We start from the raw sequence: 13,273 nt of genomic DNA, 5'->3' as shown, positions 1-13,273 counted from the left end.
TCTCTTTCTTTGATAAGAAGAAATACACAGATAACCCCTTATTTACCCCCCCCCCAAAACAGGGAACATGCCCATCTCTTTCTTTGATAAGAAGAAATACACAGATAACCCCTTATTTACCCCCCCTCCCAAACAGGGAACATGCCCATCTCTTTCTTTAATAAGAAGAAATACACAGATAACCCCTTATTTACCCCCCCCAAAACAGGGAACATGCCCATCTCTTTCTTTGATAAGAAGAAATACACAGATAACCCCTTATTTACCCCCTCCCCCAAAACAGGGAACATGCCCATCTCTTTCTTTGATAAGAAGAAATACACAGATAACCCCTTATTTACCCCCCCCCCCCAAACAGGGAACATGCCCATCTCTTTCTTTGATAAGAAGAAATACACAGATAACCCCTTATTTACCCCCTCCCCCAAAACAGGGAACATGCCCATCTCTTTCTTTGATAAGAAGAAATACACAGATAACCCCTTATTTACCCCCCCCCCCAAAACAGGGAACATGCCCATCTCTTTCTTTGATAAGAAGAAATACACAGATAACCCCTTATTTACCCCCCCCCAAAACAGGGAACATGCCCATCTCTTTCTTTGATAAGAAGAAATACACAGATAACCCCTTATTTACCCCTCCCCAAAACAGGGAACATGCCCATCTCTTTCTTTGATAAGAAGAAATACACAGATAACCCCTTATTTACCCCCCCCCAAAAAAAAAACAGGGAACATGCCCATCTCTTTCTTTAATAAGAAGAAATACACAGATAACCCCTTATTTACCCCCCCCCAAACAGGGAACATGCCCACCTCTTTCTTTGATAAAAAGAAATACACAGATAACCCCTTATTTACCCCCTCCCCCAAAACAGGGAACATGCCCATCTCTTTCTTTGATAAGAAGAAATACACAGATAACCCCTTATTTACCCCCCCCCCAAAACAGGGAACATGCCCATCTCTTTCTTTGATAAGAAGAAATACACAGATAACCCCTTATTTACCCCCTCCCCCAAAACAGGGAACATGCCCATCTCTTTCTTTGATAAGAAGAAATACACAGATAACCCCTTATTTACCCCCCCCCAAAACAGGGAACATGCCCATCTCTTTCTTTGATAAGAAGAAATACACAGATAACCCCTTATTTACCCCCCCCTAAAACATGGAACATGCCCATCTCTTTCTTTGATAAGAAGAAATACACAGATAACCCCTTATTTACCCACCCCCAAACAGGGAACATGCCCACCTCTTTCTTTGATAAAAAGAAATACACAGATAACCCCTTATTTACCCCCTCCCCCAAAACAGGGAACTTGCCCATCTCTTTCTTTGATAAGAAGAAATACACAGATAACCCCTTATTTACCCCCTCCCCCAAAACAGGGAACATGCCCATCTCTTTCTTTGATAAGAAGAAATACACAGATAACCCCTTATTTACCCCCCCCCCAAAACAGGGAACATGCCTATCTCTTTCTTTGATAAGAAGAAATACACAGATAACCCCTTATTTACCCCCCCCCCCCAAACAGGGAACATGCCCATCTCTTTCTTTGATAAGAAGAAATACACAGATAACCCCTTATTTACCCCCTCCCCCAAAACAGGGAACATGCCCATCTCTTTCTTTGATAAGAAGAAATACACAGATAACCCCTTATTTACCCCCCCCCCAAAACAGGGAACATGCCCATCTCTTTCTTTGATAAGAAGAAATACACAGATAACCCCTTATTTACCCCTCCCCAAAACAGGGAACATGCCCATCTCTTTCTTTGATAAGAAGAAATACACAGATAACCCCTTATTTACCCCCCCCCCAAAAAAAAAACAGGGAACATGCCCATCTCTTTCTTTGATAAGAAGAAATACACAGATAACCCCTTATTTACCCCCCCCCCCAAACAGGGAACATGCCCACCTCTTTCTTTGATAAAAAGAAATACACAGATAACCCCTTATTTACCCCCTCCCCCAAAACAGGGAACATGCCCATCTCTTTCTTTGATAAGAAGAAATACACAGATAACCCCTTATTTACCCCCCCCCAAAACAGGGAACATGCCCATCTCTTTCTTTGATAAGAAGAAATACACAGATAACCCCTTATTTACCCCCTCCCCCAAAACAGGGAACATGCCCATCTCTTTCTTTGATAAGAAGAAATACACAGATAACCCCTTATTTACCCCCCCCCAAAACAGGGAACATGCCCATCTCTTTCTTTGATAAGAAGAAATACACAGATAACCCCTTATTTACCCCCCCCTAAAACATGGAACATGCCCATCTCTTTCTTTGATAAGAAGAAATACACAGATAACCCCTTATTTACCCACCCCCAAACAGGGAACATGCCCACCTCTTTCTTTGATAAAAAGAAATACACAGATAACCCCTTATTTACCCCCTCCCCCAAAACAGGGAACTTGCCCATCTCTTTCTTTGATAAGAAGAAATACACAGATAACCCCTTATTTACCCCCCCCCAAAACAGGGAACTTGCCCATCTCTTTCTTTGATAAGAAGAAATACACAGATAACCCCTTATTTACCCCCTCCCCCAAAACAGGGAACATGCCCATCTCTTTCTTTGATAAGAAGAAATACACAGATAACCCCTTATTTACCCCCCCCCAAAACAGGGAACATGCCTATCTCTTTCTTTGATAAGAAGAAATACACAGATAACCCCTTATTTACCCCCCCCCCAAACAGGGAACATGCCCATCTCTTTCTTTGATAAGAAGAAATACACAGATAACCCCTTATTTACCCCCTCCCCCAAAACAGGGAACATGCCCATCTCTTTCTTTGATAAGAAGAAATACACAGATAACCCCTTATTTACCCCCCCCCAAAACAGGGAACATGCCCATCTCTTTCTTTGATAAGAAGAAATACACAGATAACCCCTTATTTACCCCTCCCCAAAACAGGGAACATGCCCATCTCTTTCTTTGATAAGAAGAAATACACAGATAACCCCTTATTTACCCCCCCCCCAAAAAAAAAACAGGGAACATGCCCATCTCTTTCTTTGATAAGAAGAAATACACAGATAACCCCTTATTTACCCCCCCCCCAAACAGGGAACATGCCCACCTCTTTCTTTGATAAAAAGAAATACACAGATAACCCCTTATTTACCCCCTCCCCCAAAACAGGGAACATGCCCATCTCTTTCTTTGATAAGAAGAAATACACAGATAACCCCTTATTTACCCCCCCCCAAAACAGGGAACATGCCCATCTCTTTCTTTGATAAGAAGAAATACACAGATAACCCCTTATTTACCCCCTCCCCCAAAACAGGGAACATGCCCATCTCTTTCTTTGATAAGAAGAAATACACAGATAACCCCTTATTTACCCCCCCCCCCCAAAACAGGGAACATGCCCATCTCTTTCTTTGATAAGAAGAAATACACAGATAACCCCTTATTTACCCCCCCCTAAAACATGGAACATGCCCATCTCTTTCTTTGATAAGAAGAAATACACAGATAACCCCTTATTTACCCACCCCCAAACAGGGAACATGCCCACCTCTTTCTTTGATAAAAAGAAATACACAGATAACCCCTTATTTACCCCCTCCCCCAAAACAGGGAACTTGCCCATCTCTTTCTTTGATAAGAAGAAATACACAGATAACCCCTTATTTACCCCCCCCCCAAAACAGGGAACATGCCCATCTCTTTCTTTGATAAGAAGAAATACACAGATAACCCCTTATTTACCCCCTCCCCCAAAACAGGGAACATGCCCATCTCTTTCTTTGATAAGAAGAAATACACAGATAACCCCTTATTTACCCCCCCCCCCCCAAAAACAGGGAACATGCCCATCTCTTTCTTTGATAAGAAGAAATACACAGATAACCCCTTATTTACCCCCCCCCTCCCAAACAGGGAACATGCCCATCTCTTTCTTTGATAAGAAGAAATACACAGATAACCCCTTATTTACCCCCCCCCCAAAACAGGGAACATGCCCATCTCTTTCTTTGATAAGAAGAAATACACAGATAACCCCTTATTTACCCCCTCCCCCAAAACAGGGAACATGCCCATCTCTTTCTTTGATAAGAAGAAATACACAGATAACCCCTTATTTACCCCCCCCCCCCAAACAGGGAACATGCCCATCTCTTTCTTTGATAAGAAGAAATACACAGATAACCCCTTATTTACCCCCTCCCCCAAAACAGGGAACATGCCCATCTCTTTCTTTGATAAGAAGAAATACACAGATAACCCCTTATTTACCCCCCCCCCCAAAACAGGGAACATGCCCATCTCTTTCTTTGATAAGAAGAAATACACAGATAACCCCTTATTTACCCCTCCCCAAAACAGGGAACATGCCCATCTCTTTCTTTGATAAGAAGAAATACACAGATAACCCCTTATTTACCCCCCCCCCAAAAAAAAAACAGGGAACATGCCCATCTCTTTCTTTGATAAGAAGAAATACACAGATAACCCCTTATTTACCCCCCCCCCAAACAGGGAACATGCCCACCTCTTTCTTTGATAAAAAGAAATACACAGATAACCCCTTATTTACCCCCTCCCCCAAAACAGGGAACATGCCCATCTCTTTCTTTGATAAGAAGAAATACACAGATAACCCCTTATTTACCCCCCCCCAAAACAGGGAACATGCCCATCTCTTTCTTTGATAAGAAGAAATACACAGATAACCCCTTATTTACCCCCTCCCCCAAAACAGGGAACATGCCCATCTCTTTCTTTGATAAGAAGAAATACACAGATAACCCCTTATTTACCCCCCCCCCCAAAACAGGGAACATGCCCATCTCTTTCTTTGATAAGAAGAAATACACAGATAACCCCTTATTTACCCCCCCTCCTCCCAAACAGGGAACATGCCCATCTCTTTCTTTGATAAGAAGAAATACACAGATAACCCCTTATTTACCCCCTCCCCCAAAACAGGGAACATGCCCATCTCTTTCTTTGATAAGAAGAAATACACAGATAACCCCTAATTTACCCCCCCACCCCCCACCCCAAACAGGGAACATGCCCATCTCTTTCTTTGATAAGAAGAAATACACAGATAATCCCTTATTTACCCCCCCCAAACAGGGAACATGCCCATCTCTTTCTTTGGTAAGAAGAAATATACAAATAACCCCTTATTTACACACCCCCAAACAGGGAACATGCCCATCTCTTTCTTTGATAAGAAGAAATACACAGATAACCCCTTATTTACATACCCGCAAACAGGGAACATGCCCATCTCTTTCTTTGATAAGAAGAAATACACAGATAACCCCTTATTTACATACCCGCAAACAGGGAACATGCCCATCTCTTTCTTTGATAAGAAGAAATACACAGATAACCCCTTATTTACATACCCGCAAACAGGGAACATGCCCATCTCTTTCTTTGATAAGAAGAAATACACAGATAACCCCTTATTTACACACCCCCAAAACAGGGAACATGCCCATCTCTTTCTTTGATAAGAAGAAATACACAGATAAACCATTATTTACACACACACACACACACACACACAGAATCCCTTTACCAACTGGTCCAGACATGTTATAGGATAATAGCGCAATTAAGAAAGCTAACATCATGAAATTGCCCTATACATAGACAATTATTTCTAATCGAAAAGATTTAACGTCAGTCTATATGTAATATAAATTTAATAAAATGGCTGATGCAAACTAATGGATACAATTACACTTAATATAAGTTTTGCGTGTTGTTTTTCTTAAATTATTCTTATATTTGTTCTTATATAGACACTGAAGTCACACTACCTGTAGCTTACCTCTGGTCAGACTCGGAGGACAGTGTTGGTTTTCTCGGTACAACAGTTTCTCTGAAGTGCATGTTTTCTGGAAAGTTAGTAGACGAAGGCCTACATTAAACTTTTCGTGTATTTGTCAAAAGCAACTAATGCACATAGCGCAACATTTTCTGCTACTATCATAGAAAGCTGTTTTTACTGTCCTATTTATTTCCCTTTGCCTCTCCTCTAGCCCCACTCCCGATGTACACTGGGAACGAGCTGACAACAGAACAATGTCTGATAGGGTCCTAACTACCTATACACCGCTCGAGATACGGATTAGGAATCTGCAATTTGAGGATGAAGGCGTTTACATTTGTTGGGCATCCAATAGCTTAAGCGACAGACTTTTAAATCGCCAGATTCATCTCACTGTACACGGTACTTACTTTGCGTTTAACAATTTTTACTAAGCTAATATTCAATCACTATGTCTGTCTCTCTGTCTGTCTGGTAAATAGTTTGTTCACGTTATTCCTCCAATTACTGTTCTAGGATCAAGTTGAAACTTTGCACAATTGTTCATTTGTATAGACAAGAGATGAATTTAAAAAAAAAGCTATTAATGAATTTATTACTAGTAATTAATTATTTTGTTTGATACCAATAAGGGAAATAAATGCTTCAGTATTCACTGTTATTAGGAGGTGCGGTGGCTGAGCGATAAAGTGCTTGGCTTCCGGATTCGAATCTTTTATGTGCCTCTGAGTCTACTGGGTGCCTGATATGAGTTTGGGAAAAGTAAAGGTGGCTGGTCGTTGTTCTGGCCACGTGACACCCTCGTGTGCCACAGAAACTGATGGCCTTCACATTGTGTATTATGTAGACCACACAGTCTGAAAGGGAACTTTACTCTTTAGTTATTCCAGTTATTGCTACATTTGAAGGTTTTCTCCTCTTAGATAACTGTTAACGCTATTTTTCCTTCACGTATTCTCGGATCAAGTTGACACTTTAAACAATTATTGATAATAGCTAACAGAGCATGAGTCAAGTACAAAATAACCAATTATTCAATGTATTCTTGGTAATTACTTATTGGGTTTGATTTCGAGAAAGGGAATTTCTAATTTTTTTTAGATAGGGTGGAGTTCTTCCCCTTAGATAATCAATGTTTTTTTTTTTATTTATTTTGCTTGTTACTTGATATCTTTACCTGTCGATTTCCTTAAAGAATTTGTAGTTATAACTGAACTATCCATTGACATGTCCTCAGAGGCTTATGTCACCTGTTTTAGGATTAATAAATTATTGTATTCGATTCCGAAGAATCTTATATTAATGAGGAGAGATACATTGATGTAACTCTTTCAAACCATGCGGCAGATGATCTAAGAGTCGCCTTCTTCTGTGACCCACGAATAACGAGGGTGTCATTTGGCCAGCCGATTTTACTTTCCCCAACTAATGCCATGTAGCCATTAGAGTTATGTGGAATGGGATCGACCTAAAACACCTGAAATTTTAAAAAATCCGTCCTCGACCTTGGCCCATTGATTTGGAAGTTTAGCGAGTTACCATTCAAATGTCACGCCCCCTATTGTATTGATTTATAGATCCTATAAAGTTTGGAAAGTATTTTTCTACACATGTATTTTATATCTGAAATTGAAACAAAAAAGTACAATGATTTATTTCTTTTTCTGTTTAGCTAAACCTTACTTTGTGCTAGAACCTAAAGATATCAACAGTGGTATAGGGGCTACTATAGAGATCTACTGCAATGCAAGTGGTGTCCCTGAGCCTACTTTTGAATGGCTTGTTAATGGAGTTTTACTTCAAGGTATAACCATCTCAAATTAATTTTGTGTAGGCATTATATGTATTCTTTAATAGAACACTTAATTTATGTTTCGAGAAATGACTTTCTGCTAGTCCAAAGTGGTATTCTTTCTATTTTTATCTCGATTTAGCAGTAGACATTTAAAATTTCAATACTTATTTTTGTTTTAATATTTTAATATTTTACTATGTGTGTTTCTGTAACGTATAAGATAAAGTAGTTTTAAATGCTCTGTTAGGATTCGGTACTAAACATAGTCTTACAACTCACTCTGTCTGTCGGGTACAAATCTTGTACACGATATATTTCCCTTTTCCCATTTTGATATGAAGTTGAGACTTTATACAATTATTCATTGTTAAAATACACTGTATGAGTCAATAAGTTGTGATTTACTTTTTTTTTGCTTTACATCGAAAAGGGAGGTAAATCTTTCAGTATTGAGAGAGATATAACAATAAATGCGCTTTTTTTCCCTTTATGTAAGGTTTTTGTGTATATAAGTATTTTTATTCATTTATGTAGTTCTTTTGTACATGTAGTTTAAAAATAAAACCGGCTTATTGTTAGCCGTTTTGAGTCGTAAAACGACTATATTACATCTTGTTGAGCTGGCATGAGATGAAAGTCTGGGCATTAGCTAGGGTGGAAACGTATTCGCCCAAACACAAATAATACTATACTCACCAAGCTTTTTGGAATCGCCACCTGGATCTGCCTGAATAAAGCATTGGCTTTTTATTAATTAATAAGTATCACTCTTAAAAGAAGCCCGTCTTGGTTGATACTGTTAAATATGGATAAGGACAATTAAATATACATTTAAACATTATAGCAAAGCGGATGACGCTTTGTACAAATTTATATAAAAACAAATTAAATATAAAGAAAAATACTTTTTAAATACCATGCTTATATTAAGTGACATTGCATCAATTATGATCAATTGTTTTAAATCAACCGTAGCTGAACATAATTACGTTACTTACTCTACCAGTATTGCCACTGCTTTACCATAAGTCTTATTCGCTCATTTGGGGGTAGAGCACTGTGTACAATCGCTATCTCTCATGAGTGGAAGACTAAGTACATTTGACGAATAAAACAGAAACAATTAAATACAGCTAATTGATGAACTCAATGTTTCGATTGATTGGTGTGTGTGTGTGTTGTCATGGGCAATGAATATTTGTACGTTTGAACTTGATCCGAGAATGGGAAGTGGCAGGAAGTGACGTGTACAAATTTAGAGGAGACAGACGCATTGTGACCAGACAGACATGCAGACGGAGTGAGTTGATATAAACAATGTAACACAGACGATAATCTTTAAAGTTCCACTACAAATTGTATTATGTTCAAATGAAAAAGTTAAACGTATTTCTATATTTTCACGTTTTTAACTGACGTGCTCCGAGAAATGAAATCTTTGTTATTGTTTCAAACAAAATAATTTCTTTAGAATTAATTTTCTGATTTGAATTTCTGGCTCAGATGTGAAAGATTCTAGACTTACTGGACCAAGATTTGCAGTAATGGCTAACAACAAACTAGTGCTCCAAAATGTAACACTGGCAGATAAAATGGTCTTTCAATGTAATGCCTCCAATCAATATGGATACGTTTTTGGAGACTTTTATCTAAATGTATTAGGTAAATAGATATACATTACCACAGTATATAAGATATAAAAAAACTTAAGTTAATGTTTTAGGTAGAAAGATTTATACTAGTTTAACATATAAGGTAGATAAATAGACAGTATTTATGATGCGCATCAGCGCAGTACCGGGCCAAGACAGTTTGTTTTGGAGAGAGAGCAGCTTCCTTTCGCCCACGTAAGAAGAAGGAAACATACAGGTTGAACTGAGACAGGACAAAGAGACGTCCATCCTCTTGTCTTGCAACTCTTTGTTAAGAGACTGTCGCCGTGGGCCAACACTGGAGATTCGGTTATTGGTGCAATACTGCAATACCATCAAACTTAAATTGTCTGTGTAACTGAACACTTGGAAGCACCCAAGGACTGACCACTGCTTTTTGTTAGCGGCCCCCGAAAGGGGAAAAGACGCTATTAGTTTTGTGCGAAATGTCTGTCCGTCTGTCCGTCCGTCCAGTTTAGATCTCGTAAACTAGAAGAGATATTGAAAATCCGACTTCACAATATTTTAGACCATTCAAAGTTCTGATGCAACGGCTACTTTTTGTTTTCCTGAAAGCGAAAATTCTAATTTTTAAAATCAATTATGCAAGCAGTTTTTTATAAGAAAAAGCTAATTAGTATGTATTTAATGTTAGACCTAATTAAAGACGAATAGTAATCTTATTAACATCATTTTCGTGAACATTTTTTCTATATAGCGGAAATTTTTTTTTTTTTTTTTTTTTTGAGGATTCGAATATGAGATTGAGCCTGTTCAAAACAATTAACTTATTTAGTTCGAACCGAGGGTCCCGGGTTCGAATCCTGGTGAAGACTGGGATTTTCAACTTCTGAGTCTACCCAGCTCTAATGGGTACCTGACATTAGTTGGGAAAAAGCAAAGGCGGTTGGTCGTTGTGCTGGCTACATGACACCCTCGTTAACCGCAGGCCACAAAAACAGATGAACTTTACATCATCTGCCCTAAAGACCACAAACTAGTTAGGCCAGGCTCACATCTTACTTTACATTCACTTTCACGTATCCTTTTATCTGTGGGACGGTTGGGGCACTACACAAGATCTGTTAACCTTCTTTCTCCATTCTTATCTCTCATTTGTCTTTGATATAATTTCATTCGGATGTTCTTTCTGAAAATAGTGAAGCCTACCTGGGTGGACCACTGGTCGTGCGGTTTGCGCGCTGGACTGTCGTTTGGATTTATCGACGATCGAAGGTTCAAACCCTGCCTGCTCCCATCCCCCGTCGTCCTGCGGGAGGTTTGGACTAGGAAGTAAACTATCTTCAACTCTGAAGGATTATCCGAATTATGTAAAACATTTTACTTCGGGGGCCGATTTTGAGTTTGTGTTTCCACACAAACTGTCTTTTGTAACCTTGTTTCTTTTACCCTTATATCTTTTGTAAACATCATCATCCTTTCTTTCCCCTTGACGAGTTACCTCCGTTAAGTTTCTCAACACTATATATTACTTTAAAATGTAGTTAGATAGCTCTACGTCAGGGGTGGACAACCTTTTGCTTCCGTGCGCCAATTTTTTTTTCCATTTCTAATTCGTTTGTGCAACACAAACTTGTATCACTTACAGTCCACCGAAGTATAATGACAATTTGGAGTGAAGCAGGACTTTTGGCACCGCCGTTTTGGCGCGAAGGTCGTTTTGGCACGAAATACATTATGCACGTTCATTGTATTATTTCTTTAAAAAGAATTCTACATGTTTATGTTTTGCACGAGGGTTTGTATTAAGACATATTTTACACGTACAGAAGTAGAAATATTTTTGTCCGCTATTTTTGCTATTTAAGTTTGTTATGTAATTATTGTTAAATCTCTAATATTACACAACACCATCCTGCCATCCATACTTTATACTTAGAGTGGTCTGCACTAACTTATCAAAAGCATAGAGATATCCTTCATGCGAAATTTTGTCTTTTCCTCGCTTCGACTGGACTTTTCCATTGTTCATATAGACTGCCACAGGTTTTCAGTTAAAAATATAATAGAATGAAATGTTTTTCTAGCCTGTCATCGTGCTGAAAAATGATTAGTGAATGGTCCAAACTACGCGAGCTTATAAAGACGTAGGGGCGAAGAGATTGAAAGAGAGTGATAGACTTTGGGCCGCTCTCTGAATTTTAGATTAAGGATTATAAATTCGCACCTAGGGATGTCAAGTGGAGTGTTAGAAACAGATTATCGTCTTACGCGTGAGAGAGGGAAGGAGTGGAGGAAAGAGTATATACAAGGAGTGAAATGTGCCCAGAAGAGAGGATGCGGGATAGGTGTCACAGGTGATGACCAGTCCCAAGGAGATGATCGCCAGACGCATGACACCAACGACCAGTGCTCGGTGCTGGTCTTGTCTTCATTCGTTCATTCGCCAATGTGAGATGTGTCACCCAAATCACCCCTACCCAATTTATCAAAATATATCTTTTCAGAGTATCTTAGTGAATTTGTTTCTATCTATTGTCGCCCCTAGTGTTTGTTTACATTTGTGGATTCACGTTAGAGTTTGTACTGACCACATTCCGTGTCTTGATCTTTACTATGTGTGGAGTTATTGTCGTCATTCGGCGTAATAAAGCTTTAGATGTTAACATGGTTTTTGTTATATGAAAGTATTAAACTAATGTCAAATAAAAAGATTCATTTCTGGAAAGTAATTGAAAAATGTCATCCAGTGCGATTAGCAGAACTCACATATAAATATCATTAAGGAATTTGACTTATTATAGGCCTATCTTCTTGAAATAGGTAAAACCTTTATATTTATTTAAAAAAAAAACAATTCACTGGACGGTGTTAGAATTCAAACTATACATACAATGTTATTGTACAGTGAAATAAATACGTTATAAACGCTACGTGCTTATAATTTATAGTCAAATTATATCTCGCGCTAAAGCGTCCACAGCGCCAAAACGCCTCGCGCCAAAACGCTAATAAATAAGCATTCATAATTATAATTGATTCTTTCTAAATGTATAACCAGTTATATGATGAACACTGTTAGCAGTTGTTTTTTTTTTAAATAAAACGGTAGATTTCAATCGCCCGGATCTGCTGTTCATCGATAAAAAAGAAAAAACCGCTACCATTATCGATATCGCCGTACCACTGTCTCATAATTTAAGAAAAATTGAGATAGAAAAGCAAAGAAAATATGGGAACCTAGGCTTGGAGATTAAGCGTGTATGGAAATTGTCCAAAATAACAATATACCCCATTGTTATTTCAACCGAGGGGATAATAACAACTGACCTCACAGACACCTTCAAGGCCCTTAACATTCCTAGGAACATCTTCGTTGCCTGTCAGAGGGCGGTACTGCTGCAGACCTGCCACATCACCAGAAAATTACTCAGTGGAAACTGTTAAAGGGACTACGATGAATTTTGTTTCTCTTTAGCGAAACTCGACCCTGGCAGCGCCAGAGAATGACTACTCGTTCATTTCTAACATAATAATAATAATTTTATTTATAAAGCGCTGTTAACAAACAAAATGTAGGCTCAAGGCGCTGTAATAACATTACAAACACAAACACGACAACAAGCATCAAAAACTAATCTAAAAAAGTTTTAAACAAGTAGGTCTTAATGTTCTTCTTAAAAGTGGTATAGCATTTTATATTATTGAGATCAATGGGGAGTGAGTTCCAAACCTTTGGTCCATGCACTGAAAAAGCCCGCAGACCGTAGCTTTTGAGGGAGAAACGTGGCACCACTAAAAGCGTTGAGTCAATTGAGCGCAGGGCTCTCTGAGGGACATATGGAGTAATCAGTTCTCTAAGGTACAGGGGCATCTCATTGTTATATATACACTGATGACAAAGTGTGGCAACCTTGTAATCGATTCTCGCTTTCACGGGAAGCCAATGGAGCGTGCGCAAGAGCGTAGTAGCAGAATCTTGTCTTGTTTTTCTAAGTACTATTCGTGCGGCGTTGTTCTGTATA

The 13,273-nt window shown here is 38.8% G+C and overlaps 1 protein-coding gene across 1 annotated transcript in view; it reads left to right on the top strand.

Annotated features, from left to right (window-relative positions):
• LOC106050479 (neuroglian-like) overlaps positions 1-13,273 on the top strand; it is a 64,314-nt gene that overhangs the window by 18,836 nt on the left and 32,205 nt on the right. The window contains exons 7-10 of the mRNA XM_056027516.1: positions 5,812-5,914; positions 6,052-6,242; positions 7,513-7,644; positions 9,139-9,297. Of these exons, the coding sequence (XP_055883491.1) occupies positions 5,812-5,914; positions 6,052-6,242; positions 7,513-7,644; positions 9,139-9,297 (585 nt within the window). The remainder of the gene's footprint in view (positions 1-5,811; positions 5,915-6,051; positions 6,243-7,512; positions 7,645-9,138; positions 9,298-13,273) is intronic.

The sequence above is a fragment of the Biomphalaria glabrata genome, chromosome 4, assembly GCF_947242115.1.
Source record: "Biomphalaria glabrata chromosome 4, xgBioGlab47.1, whole genome shotgun sequence".
NCBI classification, from domain to species: Eukaryota; Metazoa; Mollusca; class Gastropoda; family Planorbidae; genus Biomphalaria; species Biomphalaria glabrata.
Note: the sequence above shows the minus strand (reverse complement) of the source record. Positions and strands in the feature narration are given on the sequence as shown.